The sequence below is a fragment of the Gossypium arboreum genome, chromosome 6 (genome assembly GCF_025698485.1).
Source record: "Gossypium arboreum isolate Shixiya-1 chromosome 6, ASM2569848v2, whole genome shotgun sequence".
Lineage (NCBI taxonomy): Eukaryota > Viridiplantae > Streptophyta > Magnoliopsida > Malvales > Malvaceae > Gossypium > Gossypium arboreum.
Genome location: NC_069075.1, coordinates 18219987 through 18243490, shown reverse-complemented (window position 1 = coordinate 18243490; position 23504 = coordinate 18219987). Strand labels below are relative to the sequence as shown.

At 36.2% G+C, this 23504-nt stretch overlaps 2 protein-coding genes and 1 long non-coding RNA gene across 3 annotated transcripts; 1 reads left to right on the top strand and 2 right to left on the bottom strand.

Moving 5' to 3' along the window:
• Window positions 1-448: 448 nt before the first annotated feature.
• Window positions 449-7062, bottom strand: LOC108484887 (uncharacterized). Its single transcript, XM_053029285.1, has 2 exons — window positions 6988-7062; window positions 449-955 (listed from the first exon to the last, which is right to left on the bottom strand). Exons 1-2 carry the CDS (start codon window positions 7060-7062, stop codon window positions 449-451), a joined length of 582 nt encoding a protein of 193 aa, XP_052885245.1.
• A 1741-nt stretch (window positions 7063-8803) lies between these two features.
• Window positions 8804-9362, bottom strand: LOC128293947 (uncharacterized). Its single transcript, XR_008284106.1, has 2 exons — window positions 9322-9362; window positions 8804-9146 (listed from the first exon to the last, which is right to left on the bottom strand). It is a non-coding gene; the product is annotated as an uncharacterized LOC128293947 (long non-coding RNA).
• A 2906-nt stretch (window positions 9363-12268) lies between these two features.
• LOC108484888 (fasciclin-like arabinogalactan protein 14) lies at window positions 12269-13091 on the top strand. Its single transcript, XM_017788773.2, has one exon. The coding sequence runs from the start codon at window positions 12306-12308 to the stop codon at window positions 13065-13067; it is 762 nt and encodes a 253-aa protein (XP_017644262.1). The 5' UTR covers window positions 12269-12305; the 3' UTR covers window positions 13068-13091.
• Window positions 13092-23504: the final 10413 nt, after the last annotated feature.

Below are 23504 nucleotides of genomic sequence, written 5' to 3'. Positions count from 1 at the left end.
CTCAGCTCAAATGAAAAAAAAGAGCCGCCAAAAATCAGGAAGGAAGCGACGGTAACAAGAAGTAAAACAAGAACAGGTTTTTACAGTGAAGTTTAAGGTGGAAGAGGTTCCAATAATGTTTCTGTTTTCCAAAGACAACGGCAAGTCACAAAAATAGCAAAGCTCCGATGATTCTATTTCCGATGAAAAGAGATTCTCCAAAGATGTAATGCAACGATACTTAAAGCAAGTCAAGCCTCTTTACGTTAAGGTCTCGAGAAGGTAAAGTGAGAAGTTAAGGTTTTCAGGACATTTAAACCCACCGTCCACGGCGGCTAAAGAATCGGTTGGGGAGAATCAGGTGAACGTGAAAAGCACCTGGATGTTCCAGCAGGACTAAATGTCTTCTTTTTTTTTTCTTTTCTTTTTTTTTTTCTACAAAGAAAGGCTGGAAGGCCACAACATCAAATTAAATTGCATCAGAAATTATAATGTAATGGATATCACTAGGATAATCCATCTCAAAAGACAAATTACAACAATTAGAAAGAGACCAAGTACAAAGAGAATCGGCCAATTTATTACAACCGCGATCCACCAAATTGACGTCGGCTTTAGATAAAGAATCAAGCATCTTGCGGGCTTCCTTGATATGGTGACCAAGAATCGTGATATCCTCGTGTTTGCGAAAGCGATTGATAATGCTAGCACAGTCCATTTCGAAAATAACCTTATCAGAATTGAACGAATGAGCAAGCCAAAAACCTTCGATAAGGGCATCCAATTCCGCCCATTCGGAGTTAACCACCCTGTTAATGAAAACCGCTTTACTACTTAAAACAAAGACATCAGAACCACTCGCAATAATGCCCAAGCTCGTACCATTAGCATTCACGGACGCATCAACATTCACTTTAGTAACAGCCTTCGACGGTTTTTTCCATTTACAACTTCTAGGGACCCGAGGTAAGATCGGCTAAAAAGAGAAGTTATGAATCCAGAAGTCATCGTTGAGCTTGCGGGCTTTATCCCAGATCACCCCCGCATCCTTGTCCTTGCCTCTAAAAATAACATTGTTTCTATTGTTCCAAATGTTCCACACAATAGAAATGAAGTCTTTGAAGCCTTTTTTGTCCAAGATACGCACAGAGTCTTCAATCCAATCAACGCAAAACTCATATTAATTAATCGGTAATCTATTTTCAAAGCCGCTTGTAATAAGGACATCCCGGGTTTTAGGGCAATCTCTTAAAGCATGAAGCATCGGTTCATCCCCACCTCTACACCTCGAGCAAACCGGATTGACATGGCGTTTAATAGCCAAGATCTTAACATTAGTGGGAAGCAAATTGTGACCAATGCGCCAAGCTAAAACACAGATTTTAGGGAGGACTTTAATCTTCCAAATTAATTTCCATAAGAATCGATGTGGCCTGAACCCAATACTTTTAAGTAACAACCAAGATTAGGCCGATTTGGTCGTGTAAAAGTCATAGATATGATGAAACCAAACCATCCTATCATTTGGCCAATGAGGTAAGATCGGGATATCACAAATACGACTAGCCAAAGAGTCCCCTTATAGTGACATCCCAACCACCACAGTGTGGTAACCAAAGATCACAGACTTGCACCTCTAGAAAAGTGTCATTCAGGAGTTGTAAGGCATCACCATCGAGACCTTCAAAGCCCTATTTGTCCTTATCAAGCCGAACACTATAGCCATCCCCCAATTGCTAACCAAAACCCTTATCAAGAGATCTAGTTGCCGTCGAAATGCTAGACCAAGTGAAAGAAGGTTTGTCGACCTTTTTGGGAAGAAAGAGATAACCATTAGGGAAGTATTTCAAGCTCAGAACTTGATAGCACAAAGTATTCTTCTACGAGATGAGCCTTGTAACACCCCCATACCCGACCCAATCATCTAGTCAAGGCATCATGATGTCACATTCATTGCCGAAGCAACTATTGAAAATTTCATATCAATTTATCATATTATTTAATTAATGTAGATCATTAACTCATTTTAATAATAATTGAATTTACGATAGAACTAATAATGAGTTAAAGAAGCTCATTAAAACATCCACAATTGATCAAAGGCTAAACTGTAAAGTTCATTAAAATTTCTAAATTGTCGTCGCGACATTGGGGTTTTCACGTCTTAACATGGTGAACTTGTCATCATGACGTCGTCTTCATTTTCTTACAAGTTTCACGCTTTATTTTTATTTATTTATTTTTATATATCATTACCTGAATATATATTCAGGTGTCATAACTGCCACTTCATTTTACTTATCATCCACTTACATCTATTTCTAATATCAAGTCCTCATCAAAACATGATATTCAATCAAAGATAACAAAGTATATAAAATTAACACAAATATTAAAGTTTTACAAATAAGACCGTTTGAGGACTTGCACTTTCAAAAGTAGTTTACCCATTTTATGTACATTTCATATTTATTTCTAAATCGTGCCAATCAATTTAATTCTTCATAAATTTTAACAAATAATTCAATATCACATCAATTAACAATTATTCACTTGTTATTTTATCAATTCGTTTAAACATGCTTACATGTATTAATCATTCCATCACTTACAACTATTTGAAACATTTCAAATTCATTTACTATATATATATATATATATATATATATATATATATATATATATATTCATATTTTTTTCCTCCTCCTCCTCTCCATTCCACATCCTTTATGTATATATTTGTTAGAATCTTTAACTTTTAGTATATAACATGTTTATTTTATAATTCCACTATTTACTTATGTGTTCATATCAAATATGTCCACTTGAGTTATAGTCACTAAATTATTTATATCTTGAGCTAAAAATTTGAAATTAAGATCTGCTTGATATTTTTGAAACTAGACTCAAATATATAAAAATTTTAGAATTTATGACTTAACCAATAAGTATAGTAAATTCTTCAAATTTGTCTCTGTTCTGCTGTTTGACAGCTTCGACCTTTTTTTACTAAAAATTAATTATCTCTTATTACGGGGTTTGGATGATGTTTTTGTTTATTTCTCTTGAAAATAGACTAATTAATAATTTAAAAATATAAATTTAAAACCCTAATTGTTTTTTACAATTTTTTATGATTTTCCAAAGTCAGAACAAGGGAACCCAAATCCACTCCAACCTTGTTTCACGAAAATTAATATATCTCAAACTATAAAATTCCGTTTCTTTCACCATTTCTTCCATATGAAACTAGACTCAATAAGATTTAATTAAATATTTAATCAGTCTCTAACTAAATTTATATAATTTTTGGTGAATTTTCAAAGTTAAGTCACTGCTGCTATCCAAACAGTTTTAATGAAAAAAATATTTTCTTTTCCATGGTCACCATACAAATCACATTCTCTCTTACCAATTTAGTGTTTTAAGTCTCTATTCTTCATTAAATACTTTTTATTTCTAGTATTTATATTAAATACATGTTTCATACATCTCACTCAAAACATCTTTAACTCAATCTATTGAAATACAAGTAGGTTTAGTATGAAACTTACCTTATTTTTCAAGAATTTCTTTATTTCTTCTTCATTTCCATGCATATCTCATCTTCACCACTTTCCTTCCTTTTTCTTCTCATTTTCTCCACTTTCATCTACTATTTTCTTGCTTCTAAATTGATGAACATATTTTCTAGAATCTCTACTTCATCTTCTCTCTTTAATATTTAAGGAAATCTTCAAAACTTTTGGGTAAAAAGGTAGGTTTTCATGGCAAATGACTAAATTGTAAAGAAAAGAAAACTTCTTTTCTCTTCCTTTCACTCACATCGGAAGGATGATCCATTTCCTTCATCCTTCCTCTATTTTTATACTACCATTTCTCTAAATAAAATAATAATAAATATCTAAGCAAAATATTAATAAAATAATATTTAACTAATTAATTAATTAAAAAAATTACCAAAATATCACCAACATCATCATTACATTCTAAAACTTTCCCTTTTGTTAATTGACCATTTTTCTTTTTATGATCTTTCAAAATTCCATCCTTGAATCATCACTTAATTTTATAAACTTGTGATTTAGTCCCTCACAATTCTTCACCTATTCAATTTGGTCCCTGCATGCCAATTTACTCCTTCAACTTCCTCATTTTTACACTTCGATCCACTAAATTTTGAATATTTACACTTGAGCCAAAAACTTTCCACATTTTTACAATTTAGCCTTTACTTTAAATCAATATACTAAAACCTACTTTTTAATCATCATCATCATCATCATCATCATCATCATCATCATCATCATCATCATTATTATTATTTTAATACTCCTCAATATTCTCTTTTATCCGCTTTATATAATTTTCTCATTTAACCGAAAAATTATTTATACATTATTTAATTTATTACTACTTTTATTATATATCAATTTTAGGGATGTTACATTTATGCTTATGCCGTAGAACTTTTTGCATATTTGCAATTTAGTCTCTTCCTTAATATATCATGTCATGCTTCTTGATTTAACTCTCTTTTGATATATTGTAACTTTCATTTTCTTTGATCTTATACCTTATTTCGCTTATATTTTATTTATATTATTTACAACCAAGGTGGTTTTAAGGATGTTACAAGCCTCCAAACTTGTCGATTGATCAAAGTTAAGGTAAAGAGCCGCAGATCTCTAAAATTGATTCTTATCATGCCCTTAAGAAGGAAAAGGTTATCCAACGCGAGCATGGCCCAACCACGACCTTTCTCCTTGCTTGTCCACCACTATTGACGGTTTTTCGAGGTCATCTCCTCCATCGTTCCCCTAGGAGTGAGAAAAATAGACATAACATAAGTAGGTAGTGATTGTATGATAGATTTGATAAAAATCTCTTTACCACCATAGGAAAGTAAACATTTAGACCAACTATTAATCCTGTTAGAAAAGTGATCAAGGATATGCTTAAAAGCCCCTTTCTTTTGCTTGCCAATAAACAAAAAGAGCCCAAGGTAATGATCCAGATTCTCAACCACTCGCATCCCAAGCATGTCACCAAAAACTTCTGATTCCCTGGGGATTTGGGGCTAAACCATACCATGGATTTAAAAAGGTTAATTTTTTGCTCAGAAACACGCTCAAATTATCTAAAAATATTAACAGTAGTGTCGACTTGCTTGTTCTTATTCTTGACAAAGAGCAACGCGGCATCAGCAAAAAATAAGTGATTAATCCTAGGGACATTCTGACTCCCCCTAATACCATGAATATTCCCGCAAGCTTGAGTATCACAAAGCAAACGAGATAAAACCTCCATCCAAAAAAGGAAAAGATAAAGCAAAAGAGGGTCCCCTTAACGGAGGCTACGCTCTGGGATAATCTCGTTGGACAGAGTCATATTGCACTTGATAACATATTTAACTGAATGGACACAATGCATAATCAATTCCACCCAACCATATGCAAAATCCATCCGAAGCATAACATTTTCAAGGAAGTCTCACTCTACCCTGTCATACGCTTTACTCATGTCAAGTTTGATCACCAAACCCTTATTAGGCCCATTTTTGGAACTCTATAAGTAATACACAAGCTCGTGAGAAATCAAGACATTATCATGAATCATACAACCTGAGACATACACGCTCTGATTAGGGATAATGCAAGAGTGAAGGACCGTCTTGAGTATGTTGGCTAAAACTTGAGAAATGATTTTGAAAATGACCATAGAGAGGCTGATAGGCCGAAAGTTAGCCATGTCCCTAGGATCCTTAATTTTAGGAATAAGCATAACCATCGTGTCGTTGATCTCCTCAATATTTTTCTTAACCTCTAAGACATCATGATAGAACTAGAGAACATCTTTACCAACCACATCCCAATTTTTCAAAAGAACAGACCGGAGAGACCATCGATACTAGGGGCCTTACGGGGGGTCCATTTGAGCGAAAGCGTCCATAATGTCCTTATTAGTAAAACAGCCCAACAGGCCTCATTCATTTATGAGAAGATACACCTTCTAACATGACTTATAACCCTCTCGTCATTCAGCCTCAGACTTAAACAAGTCATTGAAATAATTCCAAGTCACCTTACTAACATTTGTCGTCCCCTTGACCCAATTGCTATCCATATCAGAAATACCTTCGATCTTATTCTTCTTAAATCTGTCTGTCGCACGAACATGAAAAAATCGAGCATTTCTGCCCCCCTCCTTAAGTCGAGCGATACGAGACTCTAAGCGTAATAAGATTCTTCTTCGGAATAAAGGCAACCTAACTCTAAATGACTGGTTCTAAGCAACTCAGTATTCAACATCACATTAGGCTTGTCAATGAGTTTATCAATCCTCTTAATCAGACGATGCATGCGACTCTTCAACCTATTAAATCGAGCATGATGCTAACGACCAAGACTCGAACAGATTTTATCAAGGCACTCAATGAAATTACAATTATTTTTGTTAACATCCCAAAATCTTCTAACAAGATTTTTAGCGTCTCTATCTTTGGCCCAACAAGCCTTGAATTTAAAGAGCAACCTAGAGTCCTTAAAATCATTGTTGGGCTTACGACCTACTGAATCAAGGAGAATAGTGTCATGATCCGAACAACTTTGTCTCACAACCTTAGTAGAAAGGAAATGTATTTTCTCCACCCCGAAGTCGAGACCATGAATCTATCCAAACGCTATTTGACAAAATCAGATCCGTCCCTATTGTTGGACCACGTAAATCAAACTTTATCTGTTTTAATATCAATCAAAGCCAGCCTGTCAAGCACTTTTCCAAACTCTTCCACGCCAACCTTCTCCCCATCATTCAAAATGGCATTAAAGTCCCCACGATGATCCAATCATCATGAATCAAACTGTCCACTCTTCTCAAAAATTCCCACGACTGGTCACGATTATTTAGGTCAGAAAAACCATAAAAACCCATGAAACGGAAACAATCCATCCCCTTAATAGAAACCAAAGAATCAATATGGTGGTTAGAGAAATTCTTTATAATAACCTTAGTCTCATTTTTCCAAAGGAGAGCCAAACCCCCTCGGCGCCCCTCAGGGTCAACCATAAAACACCCATCCATGTTGCATTTGATCCTAACATACTCCAACTCACAAGCCTTAGCTTTAGTCTCGCTCAAGAAGATAATAAAGAATCTGAAAGCTATCATAATGAGCGCTACAAAAGACTTTTAATAATAATAAGTTGTTTCAAATCACAAACTGTCGCAAGGTTTCTGAGCCTATGATAGTTCCATCAAAGAATTTTCATGGTTCTCGGCGGGGCTGATCACCAGCCATTGCCTTGAATGGTGAAGCACCATCCGAGAGTTTCCTCCTTACCATACGAACCAAACTCTCCAAATTTCCCTTGCCATTACACCCCTTAATTTTCTTACGCTTACTTCTTATACGATTCTCTCTTTCTTTGGGAATCCCCCTTGGTCTTCTATCATTTAACGAGCTAGAATCCGAAACCTCTTCACCCACCCTTAGCTTACCTTTCCCTTTTTCAACCTCATATTCCTCCTCCCCAATCCATCCCCGCTTCTTATCATCGATCTTACTAGCGACATCATTCCTTAAAATTTCAACTCCATTTGGCCAAATACCTCCGTAGCAATTTGACCGTCCTAATTTTACCCGTAACCAATTCCCAAATTTGAGGTTCGATTCATCCGATTCCACCTGAGACTGACATTGCTTAGTCTCATGTCCGATGTAGCCACATTTGTAGCAAAAAAATAGGGAGCCTTTCGTATTTGACCGTGCACAAGAGTTCTGTCCCATCTTACCCCCACCATTTTAACCACACATCGAAGAGGTTTTTAAATATTGATTTTGACTCTGATTCTTATGTATTCGATCCAACAACCGTCCTTGTCCTTCCAATCGATGGCCATTAATTCACCTCAGACAACACCAAGATCAACCACCACTTCCCGATCCAATAGTTCAAAAGGAATATTGTAGATTCAAATCCAAAAAGGGGTCAAATGGTAAAAAAATAAATTTTTCTGTTTAACTCGAATATAAATTACACAATTTAAGTTATCTGAAAATTCGAATAACAAAAGGTAAAACTACGTCGTTTTGATAAATATTTACATTTTCTAAATTTAAAAGTCAAAATCATTAAGTTAAAAGGCAAAACTAGGTTGTTTTGATAAATGTTAACCATTATATTGTTTATGTAGTTAAATAATTTTGTACTTTTTTTACTAGTTAAATAATCGATCCATGTAAACGCAACATTGAGTATAAATAATAAAATTCGTTAACTCGACTCGACTTGACTTGAAATTTTTTGACTCGATTCGATCCAATTCGAAAAAAATTCAAATTGAGTTTGGTTGCTAAAATAAGATTCGTCAACTTAACTAATTTAAATTTTTTGACTCGATTCGACTCGATCGAATACTCACCCCTAGACATAACCCTACCAACAGCCCATGCTTCGTGTCCATTAAAGTCCAGGGACGACTTATTCAACCCAACCACCTGAGTAGCCTCTTCCTCCGAGAACATTAATTTAGCGAACAGCTTATTAATATCTTCAGCCATCAAACCCCTGAAAACAGCACTCAAGCAACCAGACAACCAAACACCCAGCCAACAAGCGAAAAACTAAAACCACCCAAGAACCAAGAAAAGCTGACACCCCAAGAGGAAACAAATGGCCCTCAAAACAAAGCTCTGTTACGAATAAGCCACCACCCTAGAAACTAAAGCAACAACCACGGAAACAAAACAAAAAAAAAAAAAATAGATACCGCTGGCACTTGACCAATAACCAAGGAAAATAAGTCGTAAGACAAGCCAAAATTCAAAAGACCCAGATCAAATTCAAAAAGCAATATCAAGAAAGATGAAAAAATAATAATAACCAAAAAAAACAAAGCGATAAAGAAGAAGAACAAAAATCCCAATTTAAACAGTCCATTTACAACCTAGAAAAGGCAAACTAAACCGAAAGAAAAAAAATAAAACAGGAGCACCTTCGCCTTCCAACTTGGGACAACACCAAACTGGAACTTACAGCAGAAGACGCAAGTTTCAGGAGAAACTCCATGCCCAGGCACGTAACAAGCTCGGATCAGGAAGATACTCCAGTGCGAGCCAAACCAAGAAGGAAAAACGAAAGAGATCGAAACAAGGACATATTTATCTTCAGAATTACCCCAATGAACAGCCACCCATAAAAGCAGAACCCAAACAGAGAAAATTCGGAAACAAAAAATCAAGAAAGAAATAGGCACAAAAATGAATCAGGATAAAAAGGAATAAAAAAAATAAGGGGAAAAGAACAAAGTAAAACAAAAGGAGATGCGAGAAGATTCTACCTGAATTGTAGAGAAAAAACAGAAAACGAATATTAAAATACTACAGTAACAGATCATTAACAATTGGACTACTTAAAGAAATGTGAAAAATATCGAGGATTGAAAGAAATGCATGAAACATGCATAAAGAAAGATACGTAAAACCATGCAGAAAAAAAAGAAACAAGCATGCAAAACAATAAAAGAGAGAAAAGGACAAAAATCACCGCTTAAGGTTGTCACTGCCTAAAAGCAGGAGTCGAAACTTGGCAAACCACGCACCCTTTCCATGCACAAAGCGACAAGAATCACCGAAAATGGAAGGAGCAGAACCACACCACCGCAAAAACACAAAAACGCAGGGGAATCCGAAGAAGACCACGGACCTCTACCTCACCGTCCAATTGTCCATAAAAGAACAAAGACGGACCGAAGAACCGAAAAATGAAACAAGAACGAAAATCGCTAAAATCTTGGAGAAAATTCAACTCGCGCTACCAATCGCCTCCTTCAGCAGGACTAAATGTCTTTTGTAAGCATTTGGGAAACAGTAGAGCAGCTTCCTCGGTCGTAGCGACCACTACTCCTTCAGTGGCAGCGTTTTCCTCAAGCCTTCTCCGGACCAGACGAGGACGTCGGTGGTCAATAGATTGAGGAAGAAGCTGATGGATTTAATGGAAAATTTTAATAGTTTGAGAGAAAAAGTCATTATGTGCACTAAGACTGTTTTCGGTTTAAACTTTATTTTAAAATAACTTTTCTATCACCACAATACAATTATTATAGTGATTCGAAACTTCAAAAGCATGATGATAGGGGATTTATATACAAAGGACTAGTTTAGACGTTTAAAATTAGTGAGTATTATATGATATATATATTTATGATAAACCAATCATAATATTTTAATTTTTTAGTGAAATTAAATGCATTTGCTCCTTTTAAAATCACAATCACATTATATCATTTAATAATTCTAATATTGATTGTTATACAATATATCTATTTTAACGGAACCAAGAAAACTGTTAGTTGTAATGGTAAATCATATTGTATTTTTAAAATGAAGACGTGAGTTTGAACTTTGTAAATGAGACTATTAAAAGGGACAGTCATGAACTTCAAAAAGATTCATCTCTATAAACCACAAAACGAACGTTGAAAGCTACCTTAATTAAAATAAATGTAAACTACAATGGTAGTCTTTCAAGTATTAGTAAGTTTTCTTTCATGATCAATTAACTATTCGGTTTTTTCTATTTCGGTCGCCTATCATTCAAGGACCAATAAAAAATTGACCTGGTAGCTTTTAAAACATTTATAATAACAAATCTAACTCTTAACATTTATACATTGTGTCAATTTAATCTTGATTCTAAAAAATAGGCCCTCAATCTTTACACACTGTGTAATTTAATCCTTTTCCAGTTTTGTTTTGTTGGAGCGTGGGGATAAAAATAAACTTGTAAAAAATTAACGAAAGCTTCAAAGCATGTATCAATGTCACTTCCTTTAAGATTCTATTCGCCCTCACCTATATTATGATGTGCGAAAGAGTAGTTATTGACAAATAAACCTTGAGTATACAATGAAACCCAATGACTGCCTACGTTTTTCACTGATGAAAATAGTCCACTAAGCATTGAGTAGAGCATAACAAGGATATCAATTTTCATAAATAATTTTTCTAATAATTCTTCATAGAACAATCTAGAAATATGAAAGATGGTGGGAGAATAGAAAGAAACTTTGTTTCTATTTTTTTTGGGGGGGGGTATGTCATAAAAATGAAATTTTACTCCTATTTATAGAAGGTCTTATGTCTCATCATAGGGACATGAACTATCTAAATGGATAGTCATATCTTTAGCAACAAATATTATTATTCAATATATATCTACTTGAATAATTATGACTATTTGTTAATAATCAAGTGACATAACTTTTGAATTCAAGAGACATAACTCATCACATAGTGACAACTTTTGGTTGATAACTAAGTGAGATAACTTTTGGTTATTTATAACTTTTCATTTGCAACAATTGGAACATTATATATATTTTAAAAATGTTCCAACATATTTTTCTTTATGATCCTTTCTAACATTATTCATATGTTTGATTCAATGTAAAAATAACAGCAATGAGAAATAAAACTATCCAAATTTTGAAAAATAGTCAATTCTAGTGTTTAAAAATGAAAAACCGCTTTGTTCAATACAACTATAAGTCTAACAACTTAAACAAAATTATTTTTTTTAATTTCGATTTGCTTCATTAATGACAATCAACTCAAGTTAACAAAAATAAATAATTATCATTGAGAAATCAAATTCTTAGTCATTTGATGTATAAGAAAACTAATGTATTCGAGGATTGTCTAGTTTAATAATAAATATTTTCTTAAAATATTATTTTCTTTTATTTATAATTTACATATTGTGTATTAAATTATATTTTTATGTAAAAAGATAAATTCAGATAATATATAAACATTGATGGTTAAATTTTAAAAATTAAGGCTGAATTTGATACGTTTAAACGTTGAAAGTTAAATTTACTATTATGTTATTTTTAAAATTGTCATGTAATATGTTATTAAATAAATTTAAATAATTAAATGATTATTTTATAGTAAAAATAGCATATCAGTAGTTGGGTCAGCAGTGTAGTATAAAAAAGTAATAATAATAATAAGCTTCAACTATATTAAAGAATCGTCATCTAATAGGAGTGCTTAGAATTTACTAAATTTAGATTGTGAGGTATCAAACATGGTGGGGAGACTGGCATTTGGGCATTACCAACTGTAATGAACCCAAATGTCAGTGTTTGCTATCTTTGTTTGTTTGACCAAAACCGAAATCCCGCTTTTCGGGCGAAATAAACTGAAACCTTGAAATATAGACTTCCACCTTGAATCCACATGTATTTATATAAATCCATAGTTGCACCCTTGTCTGAAGTACTAACAACCAACTTGGAATTCCTTAATTACATAAAAAATGTCTCCCATGTCTTCCCCAATTGTTGCACTCTTCCTTACCTTTTTCCTTCTCTTATCAGCTGCCGATACATTTAACATCACTAAGGTCCTTGGCTCCTTCTCAGATTACAGCACCTTCAACGACTTGCTGACTCAAACTGGTGTTGCGAGTGAGATCAACGACAAAAAAAGCGTCACTGTTCTTGCTGTTTCCAATTCTCAGATTTCAGGACTTTCTAGCCAACCGAAGGATACAATAAAAAAGATGTTGAGCATTCATGTGGTACTGGATTATTACGACAAAGCCAAGGTGGACAAGGTGCCATCTAAACCGTTGACTCTCACCACACTTTACCAGCAAAGTGGGAAAGCCCAAAACCAGCAAGGTTTCTTGACTATGACACGTGTGGGGAAACAAGTGTCATTTGGATCTGCTGCTCCGGGTTCTAGCCATGATTCTATCTTTGTTAAACAAGTTACGACTCAACCCTATGATATTTCAGTACTGGAAATCAGCAATGTTATAAATGTAGCCATAACTTCTTCCCCATCTTACGCTCCTAATGCTTCTCCTCCCAGGAAGGCTTTAGCACCTGGTCCCAACAAGTCCCCACTTGCGTCCCCACCTAAAACTACCCGAAGCGACATACCAGCTGCTGATGCTCCTTCTACAATCACCGACTCTGATGCTCCTGATAATACTTCTGCTGCTTCTATAGCTTCTGCCTCTGCCATCCTTTTCATTTTCGCTTCGGCTTGCTTCATGCTTACCATGATTTGAGTGCATGAATTTTTGGTTAGCACTCACCCCACTATGATGGGATGTTCCCAAGTTTTCAAATGCTTATGAAATCAGACTTTTCTTTCTACTTTTTCTTTTGGTTGGAAAAAGAATGCTTCATAATCAACTCCAAAAGTTAGCCAACTTTGGGTAAATTTAATCAATTACAATCTAACCAGAACAAGAAATGGATTAATTGCCGAATCTTGAGAAAAACCAAAACCTCGGATTAACTTCAGCAAGTGGGTCATTGTTTTAACCTGAAATTGGGTTCTCCTTAACAGACCTTAGCATTACAAAGAATAATGATATTAACTGGAATATATATATATATATATATATATAGAGAGAGAGAGAGAGAGAGAGAGAAACAAAAACAAATATAAAAAAATATATTGGAAAATATTAAACCTTATGAAGAGAAACATGCTTAGTAAAATTTGTTAAGCTAGAAATTTATTCGATTTCCAATTTGCATAAAGAAAAATATGGACAAATAAAAGTGAAAATATAAAATTCTGAAGCATGTTTTATAAACTAGTTTACTAAAAAAACAAAAGTTCATTTCCTATTTTATGGAAATAGGCCACTTTAAACTACATTTACCAGAATAGGTCGAAAAACTAAAATACATCCACGTAGGCTCGTTTTAAGAGAAAATTTTAGATAAATACGTCTCTGGGGAAGCGCTTTTGCCATGTCAACATAAAACGCACCGATATGGACGCGCTTTGTTGACATGGCAAAAGCGCCTTCGTGGACGCGCTTTAGCTTGTGTTTTTTCTAGGGTGGGTTATTTGCATGTTTAGAGCTTAGGGTTTAGATGTTTAGGGTTTTGGGGTTAGGATTTTTATTAAAATAAATTAGGGTTTTATATATTTAGTGTTTAGGATTTTGAAGAAAATAAATTAGGGTTTTAGGATTTTAAAATCAAATTAGTGTTTATGATTTTTTAAAATAAATTAAATTATGATTTGTTGTTTATAAAAATAAATTAGGGTTTAGGATTTTTAAAATAAATTTGTGTTTAGGGTTTTGTAAGTCTTAAGGATGAGTTCGAAAAATTATTTTGATGAGATTGGTTTTTTTTTTTTGTTCAGTCAACAAAAGTACTAAAACAAGCTCTCAGACGGATGCTATTTTTATACAGTAATTTCTGAAAAATAATTTTAAGAAGATGGTTCTGAAAAATAGGGTAAAAACGCTTTAAGCAGGATGCACTATCAGCAAAAGTAGTGAAAAAAGCTCCTACCTGGACTCTCGTTTTCTACAACAGTTTTTGAAAAGATAATTTTTTGAGGATGATTATGAAAAAATAGGGCCAAAAACGCTTCAAACAGGATGCCCTTTTAGCAAAAGTACTTAAAAAGCTCTCACATGGAAGCTATTTTTCTACAGTAGTTTCTGAAAATATAATTTCGAGAAGATGGTTTTGAAAAATAGTGTAAAAAACGCTTCAAGCAGGATTCACTGTCAACAAAAATACTGAAAAAAAGCTTCCACCTAGACGCTCTTTTTTTACAATAGTTTCTGAAAAAATAATTTTGAGAAAATGATTCTGAAAAAATAGTGTCAAAAACGCTTCAAGCAGGATGCACTGTTAGCAAAAGTACTGAAAAAGCTCCAAGTTGGATGCTCTTTTTCCATAGTAGTTTCTGAAAAAATAATTCTGAGAAGATGATTTTGAAAAATAGTGTCAAAAACGCTTTAAACAGGATGCACTATCAGTAAAAGTACTAAAATTATGAAAACGACATTGTTTTTTATCTGAGAACACAACGCGAATGGCTTTTAACTAAAACATAGATTTGATAGAACTTCGTAAAAAAATTAGGTGCAAAATCTTCGGAACAACGCCAATGAGAGTTTCATCTATTAAGTATCGATTTTTTGCTTCAATTGATCCCGTGACATATGACTCATTTGATATCAAAGGTGCTCGTAGCTTGAAGGCGACAGTGCAAACTCATCTCGCTAGTGGATCACCCTATCTTGAGTTATATGTATAATTTTTATCTCCAAATGAAGCATTTGCGACTTCAACATCTACTGCTGTTCGAGAGGAATACATGACCCCTGCCCAACACTCCGTTAGTGGGTAGCAAAACATGGAAGCATCCGTGTTTGGTGGTAGTATGAAATATACGACCCCTGCACAACACTCTGTTAGTGGATGAGACATGCACCTCGGTGGATCGATGTTCGATGCAGAAATACGTACTAGGGAATGACATTAACTTTTAATGGTTGGCAATCTACATCTGATTAGGGACGTTATGAAATGTCCACAAGAAGGGATGATGTACTCCCTACGACGTACATCGACGAGAGGACCTCGTACGTTATAGATGATTATGGGTAGGATGATGAGTCTGATGTAGATCCACCTCGAGAGCCTGGCCCCCAATGGTGTAGAAGTTGCATTATTTTCTGAATTGGAGCCTGTTCCAACTAAACTTGAAGACAGTGAAGGGGGTTCAGATGAGTAAGAAGAAGAAGAAAATCTGCGATTCATGACGTACTCACCTCCAACCCACATGCATAATGTTGATCTATCGGCAGATGATGTGTTAGAGTTTCTAGATATACCACACAGAAGGCATGACCATACAAGTTCGTCTTTGGATTCGGGTAAATTAGAAGTTGGTAAAGAATTTTCCAGTAAGGATAGTTTTCTTGGTGCATTGAAATAATATAGCGTCATGAACGGGGCTAACTACCACATGGCTAAATCCAAATCTGAGAAGTTTGAGGCCAAATGTGCAGTGCAAGACGGTACATGTTCATGGAAAATCATGGCTTCAATTAAGAAAATGACTGGGTTGTGGGAGATAAAGAAGTTCAAAGGTCCACATACGTGTGTTACTGGTATAATATCACTAGGGGTTTAGGGTTTTTGAATATTACTGATATTATTTAATATTTCATTATTTAACATACTCATAGGTTGACAGGTGTTTCACAAGATCATCCCAAGATGAATTTAGATATAATAGCGGGCATAATATTACCAATAGTGAATGCGGATCCTAGGACTTCTATGTCGGTCTTAATTGCCAATATTTGTAGCCAATTCACGTACACACTTTCTTACCGCAAGGATTGGATAGCTAAGCAAAAGGCGTTGGATAAGGTGTACAGTGGATGGGACGCTTCATATAATGAGGTGTGCCAGTGGTGCCAGGTGCTAGAGAGGTACGTCCCATGTTGCGTAACAGACCTTGAAACGACCCCTGCGTACTACAACGATCGCATGCTCCATGGATGCCAAGTGTTCAAGCGTCTACTCTGAAGCTTTAAGCAATGCTAGGATGCATTTGTGTACTGCAAGCTATTGGTAAAAATTGACGGTACCTTTATGTATGGTAGATATACCCATTGATTATTGCTAGCTATGGCACATGATGGTGGGGGGAGAATCCTTCCAGTTGCGTATACAATAACACCGAGGGAGTTAGGTGATGACTGAGATTTCTTCATTTATAGGTTGAGGAGGTATGTCAGCCCCCAACCTAATATCTATGTTATATCGAATCGAGGCACTGGAATACTAGCCGCAATTGAGCGACAGGGAAGCCTATGGGATCGCACACACCATCGGTATTGTTTAAGGCATATTGTGTCCAACTACTACAGCAATATCGGTCTACCGTTGAACAACGACAAGTGACCAACATAGGTATTTAATCGCCAATAATATTATTTCGTTTGTAATATTCAATTTTTTTTAAATGGAGAAATGGTATGTAATTATCACTATCCACTTATATTGATAGGGTACGAGATCAATAAAGACCGTTTTTATGAGATGTTGGTGATTTTGTGATCAATTAACAATCAAGGCACAAACTACCTCTACAACATATCTTTCGATCGGTAGACACAAGCATACGACGGTGGCCTACGATATGGTTGAATGCATAAATTCTATTCTAAAAGGAACACATCATTTGCCGATAGCCTCCGTTGTACGAGAGACATACTGTAGTTTGGCGACACTGTAACACCCCGAACCCGAGACCGTCGCCGGAGTCGAACGCGAGGTGTTAACAGACTTCAACCCACTTATTGACAATTTTCAGACAAGCTGCCAATCTGAGTACTAGTCGCTCCAAAATTCATAACTTGAGTTTTACAACTCGAAAATCAGTTCCGTAAATTTTTCCTGAAACTAGACTCATATGTCCATCTACATATTTTTTCTAGAGTTTTGGTCGAGCCAATTAGTACAGTTTATTAGTTAAAGTCTCGCCTGTTGTAGGGATCGACTACACTGACCTTTGTGCGTTACGAATTGGATATCTCCCTGTACAGGGCTTCAATACTAATGCCGTTTGTTTCTATAGAAACTAGACTCAGAGAGGAATCTACACATATATGGAATGACTCCTAATTATCTCTGGTTAATTTACAATGATTTTCCAAAGTTGGAACAGGGGATCCAGAAACCGTTCTGGCCCTATTTCACAAGAACTTTAAAATCTGTTAACTTATAACTCATATGACCATTTCGTTTCTTCCATATGAAAGTAGATTCATCAAGGTACACTTACATAATTTATTTGCTATTTAATACCATTCCTACTATTTTTAGTGATTTTTCACATCCACGTCACTGCTGCTGTCAGCATCTGCCTTTAGTAGGCTTTACCTATTTCATACTTTCCATGATTCAATTGGCCCTTTTTACATACATAGCACAAAGCGTGATCATGATTAACCATTCCAATGGCTAATCGTTTCAAAATAATTCCATACCTCATAAGGGTCAACATACAAACGATCATAGTTCTATGCTAAAACGATATATAGCCATTTTCGCATGGCTATCCAAGTTTACACAAACCGAAGGTACATGACCTTCAACAAAGGATGGTCCTATACATGCCATTTCAAAGTTCAACCAAAATTTGTACCAAAATGGGGCTTCGATAGTGTGGATGACTTCGACTTCTTTGATCCCGAATCCGATAGCTAACGAAATAAACCTATAAAAGAGAGCCAAAGCAACGGGTAAGCATTTTAATGCTTAGTAAGTCTCAAGCAATGAAATCAGCTTTGACTAAGGTATTTTATTCACATGGCTAATTAAACCACTTTACTAATTCACATTCCCATACTCATACTTATTTCACATCACCAACCCTTATGTTCATACACAAAAGAACAACTTAGCCCAAGGCCGGTAGCTCGTTTATCAACTTAGCGATACTTACTTGTAAGAATTCAATTAGTACAAGCACATACAAACATACCTCATTGCTGGAATTTTCACAAGTGTATAAGCTGAAATTTTCACAGCAAGATTGCTCACTTCGAATCACATACTTTCGGATTTAACCGGATATAGCGACTCAAGACGATTGCCTTCGGTCATAACCCGGATTTGGTGACTTGCACAAAGGCCTTCGGTCTTAGCCCGGATATATCAACTCGCACGAATGCCTTGGTCTTAGCCCGGATATATCAACTCGCACGAATGCCTTCGGTCTTAGCCCGGATATATCAACTCGCATACGAATGCCTTCGGTCTTAGCCCGGATATATTTCCAATGTTCACTTACATATATATCAATATTCAAGACACGTCCATAGTTCATTTTCGTTACTAAAGCTCTAACACAAAATATCTATCAACCTTTACTATTTCGGCTCAATGGCCACACAAACAAGGAGCATAATTTTGATATAATTCAAGTAGGGTCATCACTCAAGACTTACCTTGGATGTTGTCGAGCGATTTCGACGGCTATTCAACTACTTTTTCCTTCCCTTTATCGGATTTAGCTCCCTTTGCTCTTGAGCTAATTTACACAAATTTAACTTATTAAAATCTCATCATGATAGCTTATGGCGAATATGACAAGGAGTGTAAATGGTCATATGGCCATCCTTTAGCTCAAATACACAATGGTCATGCACATTTTACATCACAACAAGCAATTCAATACATTCAAACATCAACGTGAAGTTCAAAGTACTTGGCCCTTATATACATTAGGCATCAAAGTTGTATATGTACGAAATCATAAATCGAACTCAACACATTAGTTAATATTCCTCTTAGTCGAATTTTCTAAGCCAAGAATAGGCATCAATATGCTTGCCTCAAACCGAATGCATGCACACTAATTACCCTCATGTGGCGAATATACACTTAATACCACACAAAAAAAACAGCATACATTTTACTACTAACACATTACATATCGTAATTCATTGCACATCTCTTATTTACTTCATAATCAACACATCATCACAAGCAAATATACACTTTGAATTAGTATATATGTCATACCAATCCATCATGTGCAAACATATATTCATGTAGGTGCAAGGGCCAATTCTCAAGTGGCTTATATCCAAATATATACACATTTCCAAAGCTTAAATCTTACTTACCATGCAACATGCATGAATTATACTTATGGATATATCATGGCGAATACCACAACACCACACCATTTCAATTTGGTCATGGTGAAACAAAGAACTTAGTATCTCATTCAAAAAAATGCTAAAAGAAAATCTAAGAATCTTCAATCCTCCATCACATGTATCACTTTCAAGCTTGTTATTTAACATGCAATGGCATTAACACCACATTCACTTTGGCGAATTTCATTCCCATGACATAACAAGGATTTGAACCATGGGCTAACAAGAACATTAAGCTAGCAACTAAAACATGCATGAACCTCAAACATACCTTAATCTTGATGCAAGTTTAGCCAACCTCTTCCTAATCCTCTTCCAAACCAAGTATGAAGCAAAACTCCTTCCTTAACCTTAGTATTTTCGCCAACAAGAGAGTGAAAAGAGATGAACAAAATTTTTCTTTCTTCCTTTAGGACATTCGCCAAGCTATGGAGGAAGATGGACACTTTTTTTTTTTTTTGTTTCTCATCTACTAACATTAATTGTTTATTCCATACCCTTATTTTATTCTTTCCATCATAACCCATTTACCAAACATGTTTCATGACATGATTTTTGCCCATAAATCCTTGTCATGGCCGGCCACTAGCTATGGGGGAAATTTGACATGCAAGTCCATTGTTTTGCATGCATCCTTTAATTAGTCATCACACATTTCCCTCATACTTTCAAAGTTTATTACTAGGTCCTTTCTAGTGAAATTCACATCTATAATTCTAAATCAAAGCATAAAAATATCACACATGAGTTAACACACATTATAGGCAATAAAATAAATATTAAATTATTTTTATGCCTTGGTTTTGTGGTCCCGAAACCACATTTCGACTAGGGTCGTTTTAAGGTCATCACAACTCTCCCCACTTTAGAAATTTTCGTCCCGAAAATCTTACCGTAAATAGGTTTGGATATTGCTCTTTCATAGAGTTCTCGGGTTCCCAAGTAGCTTCTTCTATCCGTGTTTGAGCCATAACACTTTCACTAGCGGAACCTTTTGTTTCGCAACTCTTTCATTTCACGAGCTAGGATACGAATCGGTTCTTCTTCATAACTCATATCGGCTTGAATTTCAACCTCGATGGACTAATTACGTGCGACGGATCAGATCTATAGCGTCGAAGCATTGAAACATGGAAGACGCTAGAATCTTTTCAAGTTCGGGGGCAAGATCAAACGATACGCAATCGGGCCAACTCGTTCGGAGATTTCAGACGCCCAATGAATCTCGGCTCAACTTGCCCTTACGGCCGAATCTGAGTATCTTTTTCCACGGCGAAACTTTAAGAAACACTTTATCTCCCACCGATACTCAATGTCCTTTCGTTTCAAATCCGCATACGATTTCGACGATCGGAGGCTATCTTCGATTTTCACGGATTACTTTTACTTTCTGCTCAAAGATCTTTAATCAAATCCACTCCAAAATTTTGTTCTCACCGAGCTCGGTCCAAAACAATGGTGTACGGCATTTACGCCTCGCACAAAGCCTCGTAAGGCGCCATCTTAATACTTGATTGAAAACTATTGTTGTAAGCGAATTCAATCAAAGGTAGGTACCGCTCCCACGAACCATCGAACTCGAGGATGCAACATCTCAACATATCCTCAAGTATCCGAATTATACGCTCGGATTGACCATCGGTTTGGGGTGAAAGGCGGTCTGAAATGCAACTTGGTGCCCAATGCTTCTTGTAATTTCTTCCAAAATCGCGAGGTGAACCTCGGATCTCTATCCGACACAATGTAAATCGGTACCCGTGTAATCTCACAACTGAGAAACGTACAATTCAGCTAGTTTATCCAATGAAAATCCATACGCACAGGATAAAGTGAGCCGACTTAGTCGGTCTATCAATAATAACCCAAATTGCATCCTTCTTACTTGTCGACAACGGCAGTCCGGACACAAAGTCCATTGTGACTCGATCCCATTTCCACTCGGGTATCGTGATCGGTCAAGTAACCTCGAAGGCACTTGATGCTCCGCTTTCACTTGTTGACATATTAAACATCTTGCAACAAAGTCGGAGATGTCTCGCTTTCATACCATGCCACCAAAACCGACGCTTTTAACTCATTGTACATCTTCGTACTCCGTGGATTGCCATTCGGCTACAATGAGCTTCGCTCGAATTATCGAAATAAGTTCAATTCTTTGGAACACACAAACGACTTCGAACCTCAAACAATCGTCATCATCAATTTGAAACTCCGATTCCTTGTTCGAACACACTCACCCGTTTTGCACGCAACTCCTCATCAACTTTCGAGCTTCACGAATTTGATGAGTCAACAATGGTTTGGTCATTAATTCGCTACTAACACATTGTCGGGTAGGATAGACAAGTGTACATTCATCGTCAGAAAGCAAAGGTGATTTCCGCTTAAGGCATCCGCAACCACATTAGCCTTTCCCGGTGATAGTCAATGACCACTCATAATCCTTTAACACCGAGCCAACGTCTTTGTCGCAGATTTAAGTCTCTTTGAGTCATCAAATATTTGAGACTTTTGTGATCCGAATACACATGGCACTTCTCACCAAATAAGTAATGTCGCCATATCTTTAAGGCGAATACGATGGCGACCAATTCGAGATCATGGGTCGGATAATTTTTCTCATGTGGCTTTAATTGTCTCGACGCATAGGCCACAACTCGACCTTCTTGCATCAATACGCAACCTAACCCAAGTAGGGAGGCGTCACTATAGATGACAAACTCTTTGCCGATTCGGTTGTACTAGTAATTGAGCTTCCGTCAAATGAGTTTTCAATTGGTCAAAACTTTTCGACACTTTTCCGTCCATTCAAACTTGACATCTTTCTCAAGCGGTTTAAGTCATGGGTGTGGCTATCATCGAGAATCCTTTTACAAACCGTCGGTAGTAACCGCAAGTCCCAAAAAGCTCGAACCTCAAGAATATTTCTTGGAGGTTTCCAGCTAAGTATGGCTGAAATTTTGCTTGGGTCGACTCGAATACCGATGCAGATACCACGTGACCCAAGAAGCTAACCTCTCTAACCGTAACTCACACTTGCTAAACTTAGCATATAACCGCTTATCCCGTAAAATTTGCAACACTAATCTCGGTGCTCCGCATGTTCGGTCTCATCTCTTGAATAGACCAAGATGTCGTCGATGAACACAACTACGAACCGATCCAAATATGATCTCAAGATCCGATTCATCAAATCCATAAATACCGCAGGGCATTAGTGAGCCCAAACGGCATCACTAAGAACTCGAGTGACCATATCTCGCTCAAGGCGGTTTTGGGTATGTCCGAATCTCGGATTCAGAATCGATAATAGCCCGATCTCAAATCTATTTTTGAGAACACCGAGGCTCCTTCAATTGATCGAACAAATCATCGATACGTGGTAACGGATACTTGTTCTTTATTGTCACTTTATTGTCGACGATAGTCGATGCACAACCTCATGGTTCCGTCCTTCTTTTCACAAACAACACCGGTGCACCCCAAGGTGAAAAACTCAAGCGAGCAAAACCTCTATCCATCAACTCTTGCAACCGAGCTTTCAACTCCTTTAATTCCGTTGGTGCCATACGATATGGAGCTATCGAAATCGGTGTGGTCCTGTGTACAAGCTCAATGCCAAACTCTATCTCCGAACAGTGGCAAACCCGCAATTCTTCTGAAAACGTCCGGTATTCACAAACCACCGCACAGATTTGGGTTCTATTCCTAACTCCTTATCATCAAGTACATACGCAAGGTATGCTTCACACCCTTTTCTTACATATTTCGGGCCAACATTGATGATATTACACCGGCAACCCTTCAAGTTCGTAGACTCAACTCGGATCATCTCGTTGTTTGCGCATCTCAAATCAATAGTCTTGCTTTTGCAATTCACAACCGCATCATGCACGGTCAACCAATCCAACCCAAGAATAACATCAAATTCATCGAACGGCAAAAGCATCAAGTCCGCCGGAAAACAGTACCTCAATTACTAGGGGCATTTCTTACACA

Coding starts and splice junctions, on each gene's coding strand:
- LOC108484887 (XM_053029285.1), bottom strand. CDS start 7,062: ATGGATGGGTGTTTTATGGTTGACCCTGAGGGGCGCCGAGGGGGTTTG. Junction 956..6,987: donor TTTGGAAAAATGAGACTAAG/GTTATTATAAAG, acceptor TTCTCTTTTTAG/CCGATCTTACCTCGGGTCCC.
- LOC108484888 (XM_017788773.2), top strand. CDS start 12,306: ATGTCTCCCATGTCTTCCCCAATTGTTGCACTCTTCCTTACCTTTTTC.